Raw genomic sequence first — 16,445 nt, forward strand, 5'->3', positions numbered from 1 at the left:
AGAAAATGGTATACACACTTCAACGCCTCGTAAGCGTGCTTCCCTATTTCTTTGGAAGTGAGGCGAAATACTCTTGGAAAGCACGACTCCCTGGAAGCGCGCTTTCCACATTCTAGAGGCACTTCGGTAACCTTGATTTAGTTGATTGTGTTGGATTTTAAATGTGCTTCCTGGTCACTAAAAGATTTGAGTAGGATCCATGATATATATTTTTTTGAAATGGAGGATCCATGATATCTTTAAGAAGAAACATAGAAAAGAATATGAAATTCTCCTGGAGCAAACCAAGCATTTGTAATAATAAGTTATAAATTGATTAATAATATAAACAACCACATCAAGTAAAAAATGACTGGTTTCTTAGCACAAAAGGCAAGGCACAAAACAGCCAGCAGTTAGACTCAACAACTCAATGAAAGAACAGGGCATTGCCAAATCTGTTTCCCCACATTAGTAAAGGCAAATAGAAAAACAAAACAAAATATAATTATATTTCTCTAAGAAATCAAAGATAAAATACGGGAGGAGAATGAGAGACCTGAATTTACAGAACAGTGTTGATATGAAGAGCTTTGAGTAGTGCCGTTGCCATCTGTTTCACTAAAACTTGGCCTCCAAAGTGCTGACCATCTCTGCGCTCCTCAATCAGATTTCGAAGCTTTTGAGGCAGGTCATTCTCCACTATGAGCTGCTTTGGTCGAGGGTGGTGCTCATAGACAGCCTGCCAAAATGTGCAAAGTCAAGGTTAATACAGGTGGAAACTTGATATCTATGGAGTTTAAGGCCTGGAGAGGGTTATCACAAGCCAAAAATCTTGCCAATATACTAATATGGATGTGGTTACAATTGGTTGAATAGATAGCACTGTTTCTATTTTTAGAGTATAAGGAATTGTATTCCATGCTAAATGAGAAGCATCTAAAGCGTGAGCAGCAAAAACTGCATTGCATGTACAATTTTGGAAGGAAGAACAGGTGTAAGATAACATTTTTGCAGAAACTATAATGGTCAATAGGCATTAACACAATATTTGACTCAACAGAGCCCACAATGTGACTTGATTAACACGTCTATGTTACATGTCCTCAGACCCACACATACTGTGTAGTGCAAACATTTTTTTTTGAATGATGGATTGTGAAAACGGTGTTACAAATGTAAAATATGTAAATGGCATCCTCTATCTCACCTTTATTAGTTTGAGAAGATTGAGGCGAGCAATAGCATCTCGATGGTCAAGTCTTGCAATGAGCAATGGTGTCAAACCATTAACAGCCAATGTCATATTAATTTGAGATGATTTTCTGCATTTCAGTTACATAAATTTTATAACATTATTGGATAAACAAAATGCATCAATTAAGAAAAAAAATGAAACATAAGAAATTTATAACATTCAGATAGAAAAAAGATGGAGGAAGGATCAACATACGTAATAATTTTCAAGAAGGGCTCCAATATATACACAAAATATTGCTCTGGACAAGATTGGAAGAACTTAACCAATTTCTGCACTGCTTCCTTCTTCAGTAATGCTTGTTCTACTTTTTTCTGGTCATTATCATGTGCTAAACAGATAGCAATAGAATCCAATGCTGTCACTGACCACAGTTCATTATCCAAAAGGCTCAAATATACATCCAACCCCCCATGAACTCTTAGTTGCTCTCTCGAGTTACGGGATGCGTGGGCCATATCACATAGTAGAGGTAATGCAAACCGTTTCAATGGTGAATCTGACATGATAAAATGCATTAAATGCGGGATAATTCCATTTTCGGCTGCTTGCTCCTGTCTCTTCTTGTTAATCTTGCAAAGGTTGAACAATGCATAGAAGACCTTCAATAGTGGAACCATCAGAACATAGTTAGAAATGAACAGTTAACCAAAACGTGCACCAATAGTAAAAATCAAGCCAGGCAGATTCGGCTGCTTTGACATCTTATTTAAATTGGTTTTGATAATTCGATTAATAAAAATATTCTTTTTTAACAGTAACTTAAAATTCATTAAGAGAGAAAAATAATGCCAACTGGGACAGTGGTTGCACCTCATATGGTACATCACTATAGACCCCACTTTTGGCAGGTGTCCACAATCTCATTAACACTGAGGAATATGAGAACAATATACATATCTTAATAATAATAAAATCTGGGTTGCCCATCCAACACAAACAAAACAGCAAACTAAACTGAAGCACATATGCTTCAGATGGTTATTCAATCAGAATTGGAAGGACAAACTAGAACCACTACATTGCACATAAAGTGTTTGCAGAAAATTTTATCATAGATATATCAGAAGTTGAAGAACGATAGTTTCTCTAACACGGTCGACTTTATTCCACTCAGCAAATGCCTCTGCCATAGCTGATTCGTTCTTCAAGGAAATTGTGCATTTACATGGGCTACTGAGGACAATTGTTTCTGCACACCATGCGAATTTGTGAAACAATTTTCGTGCATGCATAAAGGAAGATAGTTACTTGACTGTATACTTTAGTGCACATCACCCATAAATAGACATACTAAATTTACTAATCCAAGCTTGTGAAATCGTCATTGTTTGGCAGGTGATTGGATTCCATTGTGGGGCACTGCTACCACAAGAAACGTTTGCCTATTATAGTTCCAGCAATCTAACTAGTGGGGAACATTTTTGAAGTGGGGCCTACAGATATTCACCACAATCATGTGCAAGAATTGATACTGCTGTTGATTCAACTGCGATCTTTCGCAGAAAATATATAGCAAATGCACGAACTGGTATGCAAAGCTAGTGAGGCAAATAATGAAAGACACTTATAACAAGCAGATTTCATAGTGGGCACTGCTACCACAAGCAAAGTTTTCCTATAATAGTTGCAGCAATCTAACTATCAGGTGAACATTTTCTAAGTGGCCAACAGATGTCCACCAAATCTTGTGTAAGATTTGATACTGCTGTTGATTCAACTCCAATCATTTGCAGAAAGTATTAGGCCTTCTCAGTCCAATAGGGTTTGCGGATTCTAATGAAGCGGATGTGAGGGCAGTACTTCAGGGGGTCCGGTTAATTGACCCAAATCTTCTCATCACAGTAGCGATTGAAAGGAACTCTCTTAATGTAATCAAGTGGCTCAAGGGAAGTCTCCCCATACCTTGGAGATTTATCCACTGGTTTGATGAAATCCAAGATAAGGTGGGGGGGCTTGGCAGTCCCTTATTCTCATGTTAAAAGGTCGGCAATAGAGAAGTGGACCATATGGCAAAGGAAGGTATCTCAAAGGATAGCCTTGTGGTTTATGACTTTTGGCCTCCTTCAAAGGCTTCAACTCTCTGTCATTCACATTTGTCTTCTTTCCTTGTATAGTTTTTTTCCATTGTTTCCGTGACTTTGGTCGTTTTTATCTTCATTTATATATAATAAATCTTACCATTCGAAAAAAAAAAAATGAGCAAGTGCATGGAATGGAATGCAAAGCTACTGAGGCAAATAATGAACGACACAAGTAATGTGAGGATTTCATTGTGGGGTGTCTGCATGGTGATGCCACAAGCTAAGTATTCCTATAATAGTACAACCAATCTAAATACCGGGTGAGCATTTTCGATGTGGCCTATACACATTCACCAAATCATGTGCAAGATTTGATACTGCTGTCGATTCAACAGTGTCTCTACAGAAAATACATTGCAAATGTATGATGCAATACGTAAAGGTATTGAGGCAAGTAACAAATGATCCAAGAAACATGTGGGTTTACATCAACGAGCAAAAGAAATCGAAGAATAGGTTGGTTTGCCCATTAAAAGAACGATTCCCTCAAGGCAGGCATCACGGGCTTAAACTAAGAAGATTAGACCATGAAAAGTTCTCAATAGCTGCGCTGCATGGATTCTTTGCCCCCCTATGCCGAATCCGTGACGACACGCCTCCACACGCGAATCAGAGATGGAATCACGAAGGACACACCCGGATTACTGTCGTTGCCATGTCCCGCATGAATCTTGTTTTTTCGGGTGAATCCTACTCATCATTGTCTATTTTAAAAGGCGAATCCTGTATATTTTCCCTTTAAACATGTTTCCTTCTTAACTTTTTTTTTATATGAAAGTACAATCCGTACTCTTTTAATAAAAGCCTAGCGCCTCGACCCTAGAATATCGACCCTTGTTCCTTCTTCTTTGACTCTCTTAATAAAAATCTAAGGCCTCAACCCTTCCTCAAACTTTTCATAAATACACACACACACACACACACATATATATATATAGGGAAAAGTGATCCTACTCGGTCGAGTAGATAAGCTTATCTACTCGGTCGGGTTAAAAACAGTGTGGGCCCACATTGTTTGGGTGATCCGAACCATTCATTTGAAAGGTCCTTACCTAGATAGGGTTTCCACAAAAAATCAGATCCATACGATCATCCTAACCCATCCAAAAATGGAGGGAAAAAATGGGCAGATTTGTGACAAACAGTGTCTGTCCAGTTTTCTCCAGTTTTCCCTCCATTTTTAGATGGGTTAGGATGATCCTATGAATCTGATTTTTTGTGTACACCCTATCTAGGCAGGGCCTTTCAAATGAATGGTTTGGATCACCCAAACAATGTGGGCCCCCACTGTTTTTAACCCGACCGAGTAGATAAGCTTATCTACTTGACCGAGTAGGATCACTTTTCCGATATATATATATATATATATATATATATATATATATATATATATATATATATATATATATATATAGAGAGAGAGAGAGAGAGAGAGAGAGAGAGAGAGAGAGAGAGAGAGAGAGAGCTGTTGGTGCGCTCAAGTGCCTAAAACTCATGTGGGCCCACTTTGTTAGGATGATCCAAAGCATTAATTTGAAAGGCCCTTACATAGATGGGGGTGTGTACCAAAAATTAGCTCCATAGGATCATCCTAACCCATCCATTTGTGGAGGTCAAAATGGACAGACACTGTTTGTCCAGTAATCTGCCCATTTTTTGCCCTTCACTTTTGGAGGGGTTAGGATGATTCAATGGACCTGATTTTTGGTACACACCCTATCAATGATAGGGCCCTGCAAATGAATGGTTTGGATCACCACAAAAAATGTGGGATACATGTGATTGGGCACTCGAGCGCACCAACAGTTTCCTCATATATATATATATATATATATATATATATAAAGGACATGGTTTGTGAGCAGCTGCTCAGATAAGCTTATCTGAGCAGAGCTCACAAACCATAGGGGGGGCCAAATTTTGGGGGTGATCCTAAGCATTCATTTGGAAGGCCCCATCATGGATGGGGTGTGTACAAAAAATCAGCTCCATTGGATCATCCGAACCCTGCCATTTGTGGAGGGGGAAAATGGGTAGGAACATGGACACGCAGTGTCTCTCCATTTTCCCCTCCACCTTTGATTGGGTTAGGATGATCCTATATGGCTGATTTTTGGTACACACCCTATCCATGGAAGGGCCTTCCAAATGAATGCTTCGGATCCTCCAAAAAATGTGGCCCCCCTATGGTTTGTGAGCTCCGCTCAGATAAGCTTATCTGAGCAGTTGCTAACAAACCATTTCCTCTCTCTCTCTCTCTCTCTCTCTCTCTCTCTCTATATATATATATATATATATATATATATATATATATATATATATATATATATATATATATATATATATATGAGGAAAGTGAAGCTACACCGCCGGTTTAAAATACAATGGGCCCACATTGTTTTGGTGATCCAAACCATTCATTTGATTGGCCCTCACATAGATAGGGTGTCCACCAAAAATCAGCTCCATAGGATCATCCCAACCCTTCAAACTGTGGAGGCAAAAATGGACAAATTTGTGAAGGTTTTTACACGTTCATTTTTGCCTCCACAAATCGTAGGGTTGGGATGATCCTATGGAGCTGATTTTTGGTGGACACCCTATCTATGTGAGGGCCAATCAAATGAATTCTTTGGATCACCAAAACAATGTGGGCCCATTGTATTTTAAGCCGGCGGTGTAGCTAAGTTAGCTACACCGGCGGTGTAGCTTCATGTTCCTCTATATATATATATATATATATATATATATATATATATATATATATATATATATATATATATATATACACATGTTGCTAAAGATATATTTAAAATTTTATTTTACTTAAAAATTATCGAATCCACAAATCCTACTTTTTGGGGTTTGACGAATCCGACACCTTGAACCCGTGTCGGATCCCGACACGCGAATCCGAATCCATGCAACCCAGCTCAATAGATTGGGTCCAAATGCCAGTTTCATTTACATAGACCTATCACCAGAAACCAAATGCAATTTCCAATGGGGCTGACACACACACACACACACAGGTAGTTATGTGATGCTGTTTAGGGGAAGTGAGCTTCCCACACGCTTCCTACGCGTTTCCTTGCAATTAAGAGCATGCTTCCTATTTAGGTGATAATTTTTTCCTAAAATAGTTTTGTTTTCTTTTGAGGATACTGAAGGAGCATAATTAAAAAAGAGTGCATTTAAAACTGAAAAACTCATCTCAAGTGTCAAATGAAACTTGTGTGGATCTTTTTACAAAAACTTAGATTAAATCTACATGAATAAAACATATGAAACCATAAATCCTTAAAACTTGTAACTCCTATCAGCCGCAAACTCATCTTAGTTACTTGTAATCCTTAACTACATTTTTTTAATGGTAATCCTTACCCACATTATTAACTCATGCTCCCCATTCTATTATAATCCTACTCTTTCTATATACTTCTTGTTCGGGGGATTGAGCCTCTAGCTCAATTTTCAAGGCTTTGTTCTTTGACCCAGAGGTCGGGGGTTCAATCCCAGCTTACCTACCGAAAAAAAACCTTCTTGTTTGCTTCCAATAGGCTTATTACAAGCTTCATGTTGACTTTCAATGACGCTTCTCACATGTTTCCTATTTAGCTTCTTTAGAACTTTTCGCTTCCTGCATTTTCTCATTTCTAAACTCACTGCTTCCCACTTTCGCTTCCTGCATTGCTTCTCATACTCGCTTCCCACTCTAGCAACTATGGGTAGAACAATTCCAGAGAATCTGATTGAGAGTTTGAAGAATTTCTAGATGTGGAAACCATATTCATTCATCAACATGTGGTTAACAACTTTTTCAGAGCGAAGTGAAGGAATGCATCATCTACTGGAAGAACTTGAATTTCAGTAAGTTGCAGAATGTGAGAAAAGAGTCGCAACGTCATCTGTGAGACCATACAATCCACTATTTCTACCTTAGAATTATTGATATTTTTCTAGGATTGTTAGGTAGGATTAAGAAGAACTTTTGTGGGCCTCCTTAGTGCACTTTTCTGTGACAACAATAATGGCGGGATGTTGGGTTTTGGATTTTAGCAAGTCTAAATTTCTCAAGACTTGCTCATTTTAAGTAGGTTTAAATCTCAAGGGACTAGGAGGTCAATGGCTCAGAGCAATTGGCACTTTAGGATTTGGAGATGATATTGAAGTTCATTGCTTGGAATTATGGACAAAATTAATGTTTATTAGCTCCATTGCACTTATTGCCTAGCATTATATTGTTCAAGTGATTCTCGCACTTTGTCCGCTCTATGGTTATATTTGCTTCATTTAGATTAGTTATTGCTAGGAATACCAATATTCCATTGTCATATTAAAATTCTTGCATCGCAAATTTGCGGGTGATTCCACTTGCAAACTTAGAGAGATCTATGTGGGAGGAAATAGAACAAATACTGTCTTAATGACATTTGGCATCATAAAGTGTCTCGATCCAGTTATAAATGTCATCATTTATATATTCTCCGTCTACTCACACCTATTTTCACCAACGTTTGATTCTCCAAAACATCTACTTTCCCTGTCTTTTCGCATCAAAATAAAATAGGATGGTAGGGACTGTTTGTCACTATTCGAGCGTCATTTTTGTTTTTGAATGATTTCACATGCTTTACGATTGTTACACTTGAACAGTAATGTTTTGACTAAAACAACAGAAAACATTTCAAATAAAACCCATAATATTGTCAAACTTATGTGAATCATACAAAAAACATGATTACCACAGATGTTTTGGAACTGTAGGGGCTTGAACCGACTCTTTTCAGACAAAATGACTCGGATTTGACCAAAACTTTAATCCATGGTTTTGCAACTTTGGGCTTGGACCAAGTCTTTTGAGAGAAAACAATTCAGATTCAACCATACCTTCAATCCATGGTATTGTCTCTTGGTTCTGAATTATTGCTGCTACGTTTTGAGTCTAGTTTTCGGGCAATATCTTTAGAAGGAACCTACATAACCTACATAGGTCATTATGGGTAGAAGGGAACTCATTGAACACAATGAGCTTGGCATTAAGAAGAAGTGATGGCTTGTGGAGATTTGCTAGTATTCTGCATGAGATCTTCAATACTCGTAGAGAGTTAGATGTCTCTACTAGTCATCTCAACTCTCAAGTGAACTTCTATTCCCTTGTGTACATAAGCAACTTTTTGCCCCTCTATCAGTGAAAGATGAATTTTGGGTTAGTTTCAATGCACCATAGTGTCTAATAATGGTACATATTTCAAGTGTTTAAGCCCACGTAGACTTAAGGTTTTACAGATGAACATTACCTAATATTTTGTGCTTCAGAAGAAGGAATTACCCATCTGCTAAGACCATCACCTTGCAAATGCAATATCAATAAAACTCATGTGATCTAAATACAAGAGAAGTTCAGTAACAATAGAAAGGTAATGGATGGGAAAAGAACAATAGGATATATCAGTAGATACTAGATGTCAGGATGAAACCTAAAGTGGCTTCAAAAACACCAATACAATTTTCTACAATATGTAAGTTTTAAATAACCAAATTTTCCACAGCATGCACTCACTGGTGTGCATGTGCCTGCAATTAAGCACACAAATACAGGTACAGAGAATGACATCATCACAAATTCCAGCATAGAAGGGACTAAAACTATAGCTCATATAATCTTGTTTTGAAAAAATATAGTCTATATAATTGATATATTTACAAAGCTCATCTTTCAGCTGGAATATTAGCATGAAATAAATGAAATTCAAGAAGACTCACTTCATAATGTATTTGACTGATAAGAGGCTCTTCACGGAGTTCAAGATTTGGTATCAAATGTTTGATTGCATCGGCGCGCTGAAGATTTTCTAAGCAATTTGGGTCGGTTGACAAATGATTTATACACTTCAGTATCTACAAGGGAAACAAGAGCAGCCACACCAGATCACAGAATCAAAACAATAATAAAAGCAGCAACATGCAACCGTGGATTTAAATTTCGGTTTCGGCAAAGGCCGAAACCGAAATTTCAGCCGAAATCCGGTAAAAAATATTAATTTTTTATTTTCATAAAAATATTCAATTACTCGAAATTTCAGAAAATTTCGTCTGAAATTTCGGACTTTGGGAAATTTTGGTTTCGGTCAGAGGCTAGCTTCAGATTTCTCGGCCGAAATTTAAAACCATGCATGCAACCTTAGAATTACTTTTGAACATTCATACCAACCTTTAGAAGAATAGGACGCTCTATCTTATTAAACATCTGAAAGAGACGACTAAGCAAGCTTGGGTTACACATAGAAGACTTTACTGTTGTGTCCGCACGGGCAAACTCTAGCAAAAGGTCAGCCACCTTTTCAAGATATTCCCTTGCTACATCGGCATTCAATGTTGCTACCATTTGTGAAAGTAACCCTGATGATGTTGTACTACCTGGTCTTGCATTAAGAACTCCAGACCCAGATAGTACGCCTGATGCCGTCTGAGATACAACTCCAGATGTTGAAGCAACTCCTTCATTAGTTGTTGACCCCACACCAAATGCTCCAATTTTCTTATTTGCTGTTTTATGTGAAATCCTTGGATTTGCATCTAGATTTCCATTTTCTCTTCCATGTCTAGAGACCTCTGTAAATCATGAAGGAATGCTTTACCACCATAAAAAACAAAATAACTAAATATGTGGTATCTGAATACGTCAATGGAACACAAACATATTAAATTACACAAATGGGTAACAATCTTCTAGCAGATACTGTTTAAAACTACAGGATCTATAATGAAAAGGCTCCATGATACTAACTCTGATAATGGCAGAAATTTTTCACAGCTAACACAAAAAAATAACTCCAAATAAAATTTAACTGATGTAAACTGAAAATAAATGACATAATAATAACGGGATGTGGAGGAATGAATAGCACAAACAGGCGGAAAGAGTGAATGATGTAAGCAAATGGCACATTATGCATGCATATTATTATCGAAGGAGCCACTATCAAATATTGCAAATAGAACAATTTCTGATCTTAGTTTGAACACCCCCACGCCTCCAAAAAAAAAAATTCAATTTATCTGATGCTTTGGCAAAGAGATGGCAGTGGATATTTAACAGAATTTGAACAGCAAAGAGGCCAAAAAGATAAGCATAGAAGCTCAAGATCCTATATTTTATAAATATCCCAGCACCCCAGGTGCAAGTGCAACCATTGGAAAATACTAACTCCATAATCATTTGTGGTAACAAGAGACTAACAGAGAAACATAAGACCATTACCAGCAAACTCTGCCATTAGGAAATCAAGTTCACCATTCGTTTTCCTTTCTGTGGATGCATGTAAAAGTGGCAATATACTTTCATGTCTCTCCAATCCAGAAAGGTGCCGAACATACTCAAGCTGGTCAGAGATATGTCGTGTTGGCGGTTCCTTTTCCAGCAAGCTCAGAAGCGGTCGAACTTGCTCATGCTGAGAAGCCAATATATTAGTACTCTCAGGGATTCCTTTTGAAACAATGGATGTAGGCTCTTTGGCTGTTGAGTTCCCAACATTTTCTTGACTTAGAGGCTCTGGCAACTTGGAAGGTATTGGGCCTTCCAACGGAGCATGGGTTAGGTGAGGTTTATCTGTATCTCCAGCAAAGTAACTGGTGCCGGGTTGATTCACATCTGACCTTTGAGAGTGGGAAGCTGAAGTGCGTGGCGGTTCTAGGGTTCCTGCTGATAAAGGATGGTCACCGGTTCCAAGCCTAACCTTAGATGGATCAAGTTGACCAGAGCGAGAAAGTGGTGTTTCAGAATGGATCGCAACATGGGTAGGATCAACTAGACCGGCTTGTAGTCGTGGAGCCAAACCATCAATGACAATGGATTCACCGCCAGATATACTGGCCAGTCGAGTGGCCTCATTTAAGCTGTGAAGGGTGTTGACTAGCCTAAGAAGTATTCCACTCTTTGCAGCTATACGGCAAAAATCATTTATTGGCGTCGAGCGTTGGAGCTTGAAAACCTGCCACATGCCATCAATAGCTAAATGTACCATTTCCCTGGAGATGCAGAAGGAAAAGCATCAGATACTACATAAGGCTATAACATAAAACCTTTATAGAAGCACTCTAAAAATTCTTATGCCATTCAAAAACAAAAGAGCAAAGGAAAAAGAAAGAAAAGAAAAATGATGCAAAGTGATGATGGTATGAATGTGTACAAACCTGTACTTGGCATAATCAGGCTCTAAGAAGCTCACCAAAACAGGTATTCCACGACATGCAATGAACATTTGCAGTGTCAAGGCGCTGGATGTAAGATCAGTAACATGATTATTGTTAGTTCAATACTTCCCATACAGACATGGTTTTAAATTTCGGCTGAAATCCGGTTGGGACCGAACTCTGAAAATTTCAGATTTCAATTGGGATTTCGGCCGAAATTTGGTCATTTTAACTGACATTGTAAAAATTTCGGCCGAAATTTGAAAAAAAAAAAAAAAAAATTGGTTTCTGTAGGGACCGAAACCGAAATTTAAATCCATGCATACAGAAGGATGAGTAACTAAAAACTGTGCAACCAGGTAATGCAATAATGACAATCTAGACCTGGACTGACAGAGCTGCTGCAAGAAATAAGCTGCTTGCATACGAACTTCCCGGGGACGATCAGGCACCGCAAAGTTAGTCACAACTGGAATCTGTGATTCAGTTTTGCAATCAACATGAAACAGCCTTCAAGAAACAAAAAGGATTCTGCAGTTCCAACATGAGTTTGAAGATTGCTCAGTGTTTGGTAATACTCACGAGACCAATGAGACAAGCATTTTCTTGGAAATCAGCATTGTCTTTGACTATCTGATTGATAATTTGGAGCACCAAACAAATAACCTGAAGAAACCTTTGTATTATCATGTTTGGTTCGATAAAATTTTTTAAGATGCAAACTAAGTAACCATTCAAAAAAAAGATGCAAACTTAGCAAAGTTATTCGAAACGCAATGATCGAGAAAGCTTCTTGAAGATGCAAATACCTCAAACAGAAGAGATTCTTATCCTTTATTAAAAAAAACAAAGAAGAGATTCTCATCTGAAGAAGATCAAGGGAAAGTACGTACACGATTTTTAGGAACTTCAAGCAGTTCCATTAGAGGGAGAAACCCATGTTGGGTGACAAAAACAATTTTCTGCTCGGGGCGTTCCTGAAAGAAAGCAATAAGCTTCTGACAGGCTGACACAATTGTTTCCTCTGATTCCTCTGGCTTCAATGATGCAACTAATTTGCCGAATTCAACAGCCTAGAGGTGGCAAAAACATAAAACAAGTTAAAGATGGAAATGGAAAATATCAAAGAAATGTCCAAGCAAAAAGGTTTCAAAAAAAAGAAGGAAAATCAACATCAACAAAAGAAGGCATAGGATGGTCTGGAATAGTTAAAGTAATAGATCTAGATTAACTTTTTCAACAAGGCCTTATATCATGTGCAACTCAATATGGGAAATCCAGCAGCAGCAGGATCTCCCTTTGCTACAATGCGTGAGAAACCGCCTTAATCACGTCAGTTATCTTATTTTTCGAAGGGGTTTTGGGGTCTTCCCCGCCTTGTGATTTAGCAACCCCTAAATTTCCTAAATTCACCAATAATTTTCTACTTTTCATCTTTTCCAATTTTTTTAATAAGGCTAGGTACTTTCTATTAGTTCACAAGAACTCCCTATTTTCAGTATGCATATCCTCTCCAGGTTCTTGAAGCAGCAAGGTGGATGTAACAAATTACACATGTATTGTGTTTTTTCCTTCTTATGGGTAATCTCATCCACAATAGAGAATATATAAGCATTTAGCAGTTCAGATATTGTTACCTGAAATTAACTATGTTCAGTTTCTTTGTCAACTTTACCATTGTGCTGATTAATCATGTTTAAGGCATCTCACAGGCAGAAGCGTTCACCATAGCTTCTGATAGTAATCAATCATATCTAGCATTTCTAAAGAAGGCCAGATTTCATTAATCAACCTAATAATTATATTTCTAAACTTTTCTCTTTAGCATGCTTTTATTGTAGGATCTTAAAAGTTTCAGCTTTTTTTTAGAGGAGAATTGCATGGATAGACATCACCTTTCTCCTAGCCTTCTTGATGGATGATATTTTGGTTAGCGAGGGGGTGTGCTACCAGATCTTTGCATTTCGTTATCATGGCCTCACAAACTTTGGCATTATATGATCAGAACTACGCATCAAAGTTGTTTCAAATGCTCCATCGTACAAGACAATGTCTAATATACCCTCCACTCTAAAACGGCAAGACTACCCTTTAGCTTCAAATGAACATACATTGTCATTAATCATGACAAAAAAGGAGTTTAATGCCCAATTTAGGTTTGATTTGCTCGCATATAAGAACCCAATGGCCTAACAAGAACCATTAATGAAAGATAAATATCCCCCTTGTGTTTATTGTTTCTTTTGATATAATATAACTGATGGCATACTCAAGTCCATATCTGTATCCATGTTACCACGAAATACAATATTGCAAGTCATAGATATTAAAATATAATATCGAGTCAGCCACATCTACATAAAATGCATAAAAGCCATAGCCTACATACCAAGCACTATAAATTTGGACACATGTAAGTTTAACACTACAGATAGGACATTTAGTAATTGTAAAGTAAACAATATTATGCAAAAGATCAACATATGGTGAAAGAACAATGAGTACCTGTAGGGAGAAAAAGCTCTCTCCTGGCACTTTTTCATCAAAAACCTGCTAAGCCAAGAAAGGCAAAAAAAAATATGCATATACAAATATCAGATAGAATAAGAAATGCATGTGCACCCACAAATAGCAATCATCCTATCCGCTATAACAGTAGCAACTTAAAGACTGGCATGCAGATCACAAACCAGAATCAAATTAGAAACCACTAAAAATATTTGAGAAAGGGCTCCTAATAATTAAAAAAACATACCAAACCGTCAATATCGATCGAATTGACATCCTCTCTCAGAACATCCATCATAAGACGACGCAACAGATCCCCCCCATTTCTCTGCCCGGCTTCACTTTCCACTCTTTTCTGAGCCATCCTAGCCTTGAGCTTTGTTGCAAGGTCGTTCTTTCCGGCGTCATGTAGAAGTGCATTGCCATGGCTCATGTGTGAAGAAGAAGCTGAGCTCGAAGCTTCACCTGCTCGATCTTCCTGAATTCTATCCAACGGCTGAAATAAATCCTCCAAGGAAGCATCTCCTGGCGGGTCACTGAATCTACTCAGCTCAACTGATGGCTTTGAAGACTTCAAAAGAAATGAATCCACAAATCCATGAGATCCAAAGTTGGTTAAATGAAACCGAAAGTAAAGAATCCACACATTATCTAAAAATGTCCATTCACAAGCAATAATGTAGTGTATCTTCTAGAGTTGGGAACACTTCAATAAATACGGGAAAATAAGAGAATCCATGACACATTTTAGAAAAAAAACAACTAAGCAAACCCATTCATACACATGTATCTAACATTGTTTTTCTCAAGAGAAGTTGAATGATTATCTAAATAACACACGCATTTAAAATCATCAATAATCAAGGTGGGAAATGCATGTGAAAATGCTAATAGGATCAGGGTAAACATGCAAAATTAGAAAAAACCATCTCAACCAACAAATAACTATTTAACAGCTAAGATAAGAATGAACATACAAACAGACTCCAGTTCAGACTTTATGGAGACCCAGGTCAGCAAAGCGCAACTTGTCGGGCTAAAAAAAAGCATGGAATTCTATATCAGAATTGAATCTGACAACAAAAGCTCTTGCTATGCCAAACACACATGCAACAAAGTGATCTTTAATGAAGTTCGAAAAAATGGCTTGTTTTTGCTTCAATAGAAACCTAATCTATGGAAAACGGAACCAGTGCGCTTTATCCAATGCAACAGAAACAGCTATGTCTGGTCAACCACCTCATGCCTATGTCCTAAAGATGTCCTTACAATGGCTAAGTTATGCAGAAAAAATTTATGATTGACTCACTGATAACAAATAATGTAGAACAAATTTACGATTGGCACTATAATACCAAATGATGTAGAACAAATCTACCAAATTAAGATGTGAAGTATAACCAAAATAAAATCCAAAAGTCGATGGATAGCTTTTGGTTACAGATATCAAAAAGATAGTTCAAATCTGGACTCAACTAAGAAGTTACTGCAAAAAATTTCAACAACCAACCTTCAATTGATAACAAATCCAAAAGAATAAAAATTGAAGCACAAAATGAATCTAATTTAGGTTGATCACAATCGTAGTCAAGCACACAAAAATCCTGCAGAAATTGCTGCAGAAATCGCACAATCTTGTAGTTTTCTTCACAATCATAGGGGCTGTTTGGATACGCGGATTTTAGAATCTTGGATTTCCTCAAAATCATGGATGGGAGACGAGAGAAGAAGGAGACCCGTTTGTTTCGCTTCTCTTTAGAATCCTGAATTTAAATAGGAAATCCAGGTTTTTAAAACCTGGAAACATGGGATGATCTATTACTCTCTTGCTGACGGAAAGGGCGAGAAATTAGAAAAAGACAGATGGACTCCGCAAAAGTTCACACACACACACACACACACACACACTAGGGCAAGAGAGAGTGAAAAAAAACCTAGAAAGTTCTAAAATTCTAAACTAAAAACTCACTTCTGACAAAGTATCCTCACTAAAAGCTCCCTACAAAACCCTATGAATAGCAACATGAATAGTATCCGGTATAGTAACGTGAATGTTGTCGTAACCAATGATGTGAATAGTTTCATGTGAGTGGTGTGATCCCTATTTTATTCTAATTTACTTATAGAAAAACCTATTATACCCATATGACTAAAAACCTAATAAAAAACTTATTTAGAACACCGTAACTAAAATAAAAAGTCACTTCGATACTATGGATGAGCCCTTCCGTGTCAAAACTTATCTCACGAACAGTCACTTTTCCCTTCTTTGGCTCATGTCATTGGTCCAATTCTGGGTCACGATCCCCATCTTGACTCTCCTTGTGCAGACTTTAACAACCTTTGGATGCTTCATGCAACACACATACTAACACACTTCATCTTGAACCTCAACATGAGGTTGTACTACATTTTTTTTT

General features: G+C 37.5%; 1 protein-coding gene across 4 annotated transcripts in view; it reads right to left on the reverse strand.

Annotated features, from left to right (window-relative positions):
- Positions 1 to 291: 291 nt before the first annotated feature.
- LOC143888030 (MAP3K epsilon protein kinase 1-like) overlaps positions 292 to 16,445 on the reverse strand; it is a 57,750-nt gene continuing 41,596 nt past the window's right edge. For 3 of the 4 annotated variants that reach the window (XM_077392318.1, XM_077392315.1, XM_077392316.1), the window contains 12 exons: positions 14,273 to 14,596; positions 14,023 to 14,070; positions 12,411 to 12,590; positions 12,100 to 12,183; positions 11,902 to 11,993; positions 11,518 to 11,601; positions 10,586 to 11,352; positions 9,536 to 9,936; positions 9,088 to 9,222; positions 1,433 to 1,839; positions 1,190 to 1,304; positions 292 to 721 (listed from right to left, as the gene is read on the reverse strand). In XM_077392318.1, the coding sequence (XP_077248433.1) occupies positions 545 to 721; positions 1,190 to 1,304; positions 1,433 to 1,839; positions 9,088 to 9,222; positions 9,536 to 9,936; positions 10,586 to 11,352; positions 11,518 to 11,601; positions 11,902 to 11,993; positions 12,100 to 12,183; positions 12,411 to 12,590; positions 14,023 to 14,070; positions 14,273 to 14,596 (2,814 nt within the window). In that variant the 3' untranslated portion in view covers positions 292 to 544. The remainder of the gene's footprint in view (positions 722 to 1,189; positions 1,305 to 1,432; positions 1,840 to 9,087; positions 9,223 to 9,535; positions 9,937 to 10,585; positions 11,353 to 11,517; positions 11,602 to 11,901; positions 11,994 to 12,099; positions 12,184 to 12,410; positions 12,591 to 14,022; positions 14,071 to 14,272; positions 14,597 to 16,445) is intronic. The other variant, XM_077392317.1, reaches the window with a different exon arrangement.

This window comes from Tasmannia lanceolata, unplaced genomic scaffold, assembly GCF_043159265.1.
Source record: "Tasmannia lanceolata isolate RefF3 unplaced genomic scaffold, GAP_Taslan_0.1 ptg000012l, whole genome shotgun sequence".
Taxonomy (NCBI): domain Eukaryota; kingdom Viridiplantae; phylum Streptophyta; class Magnoliopsida; order Canellales; family Winteraceae; genus Tasmannia; species Tasmannia lanceolata.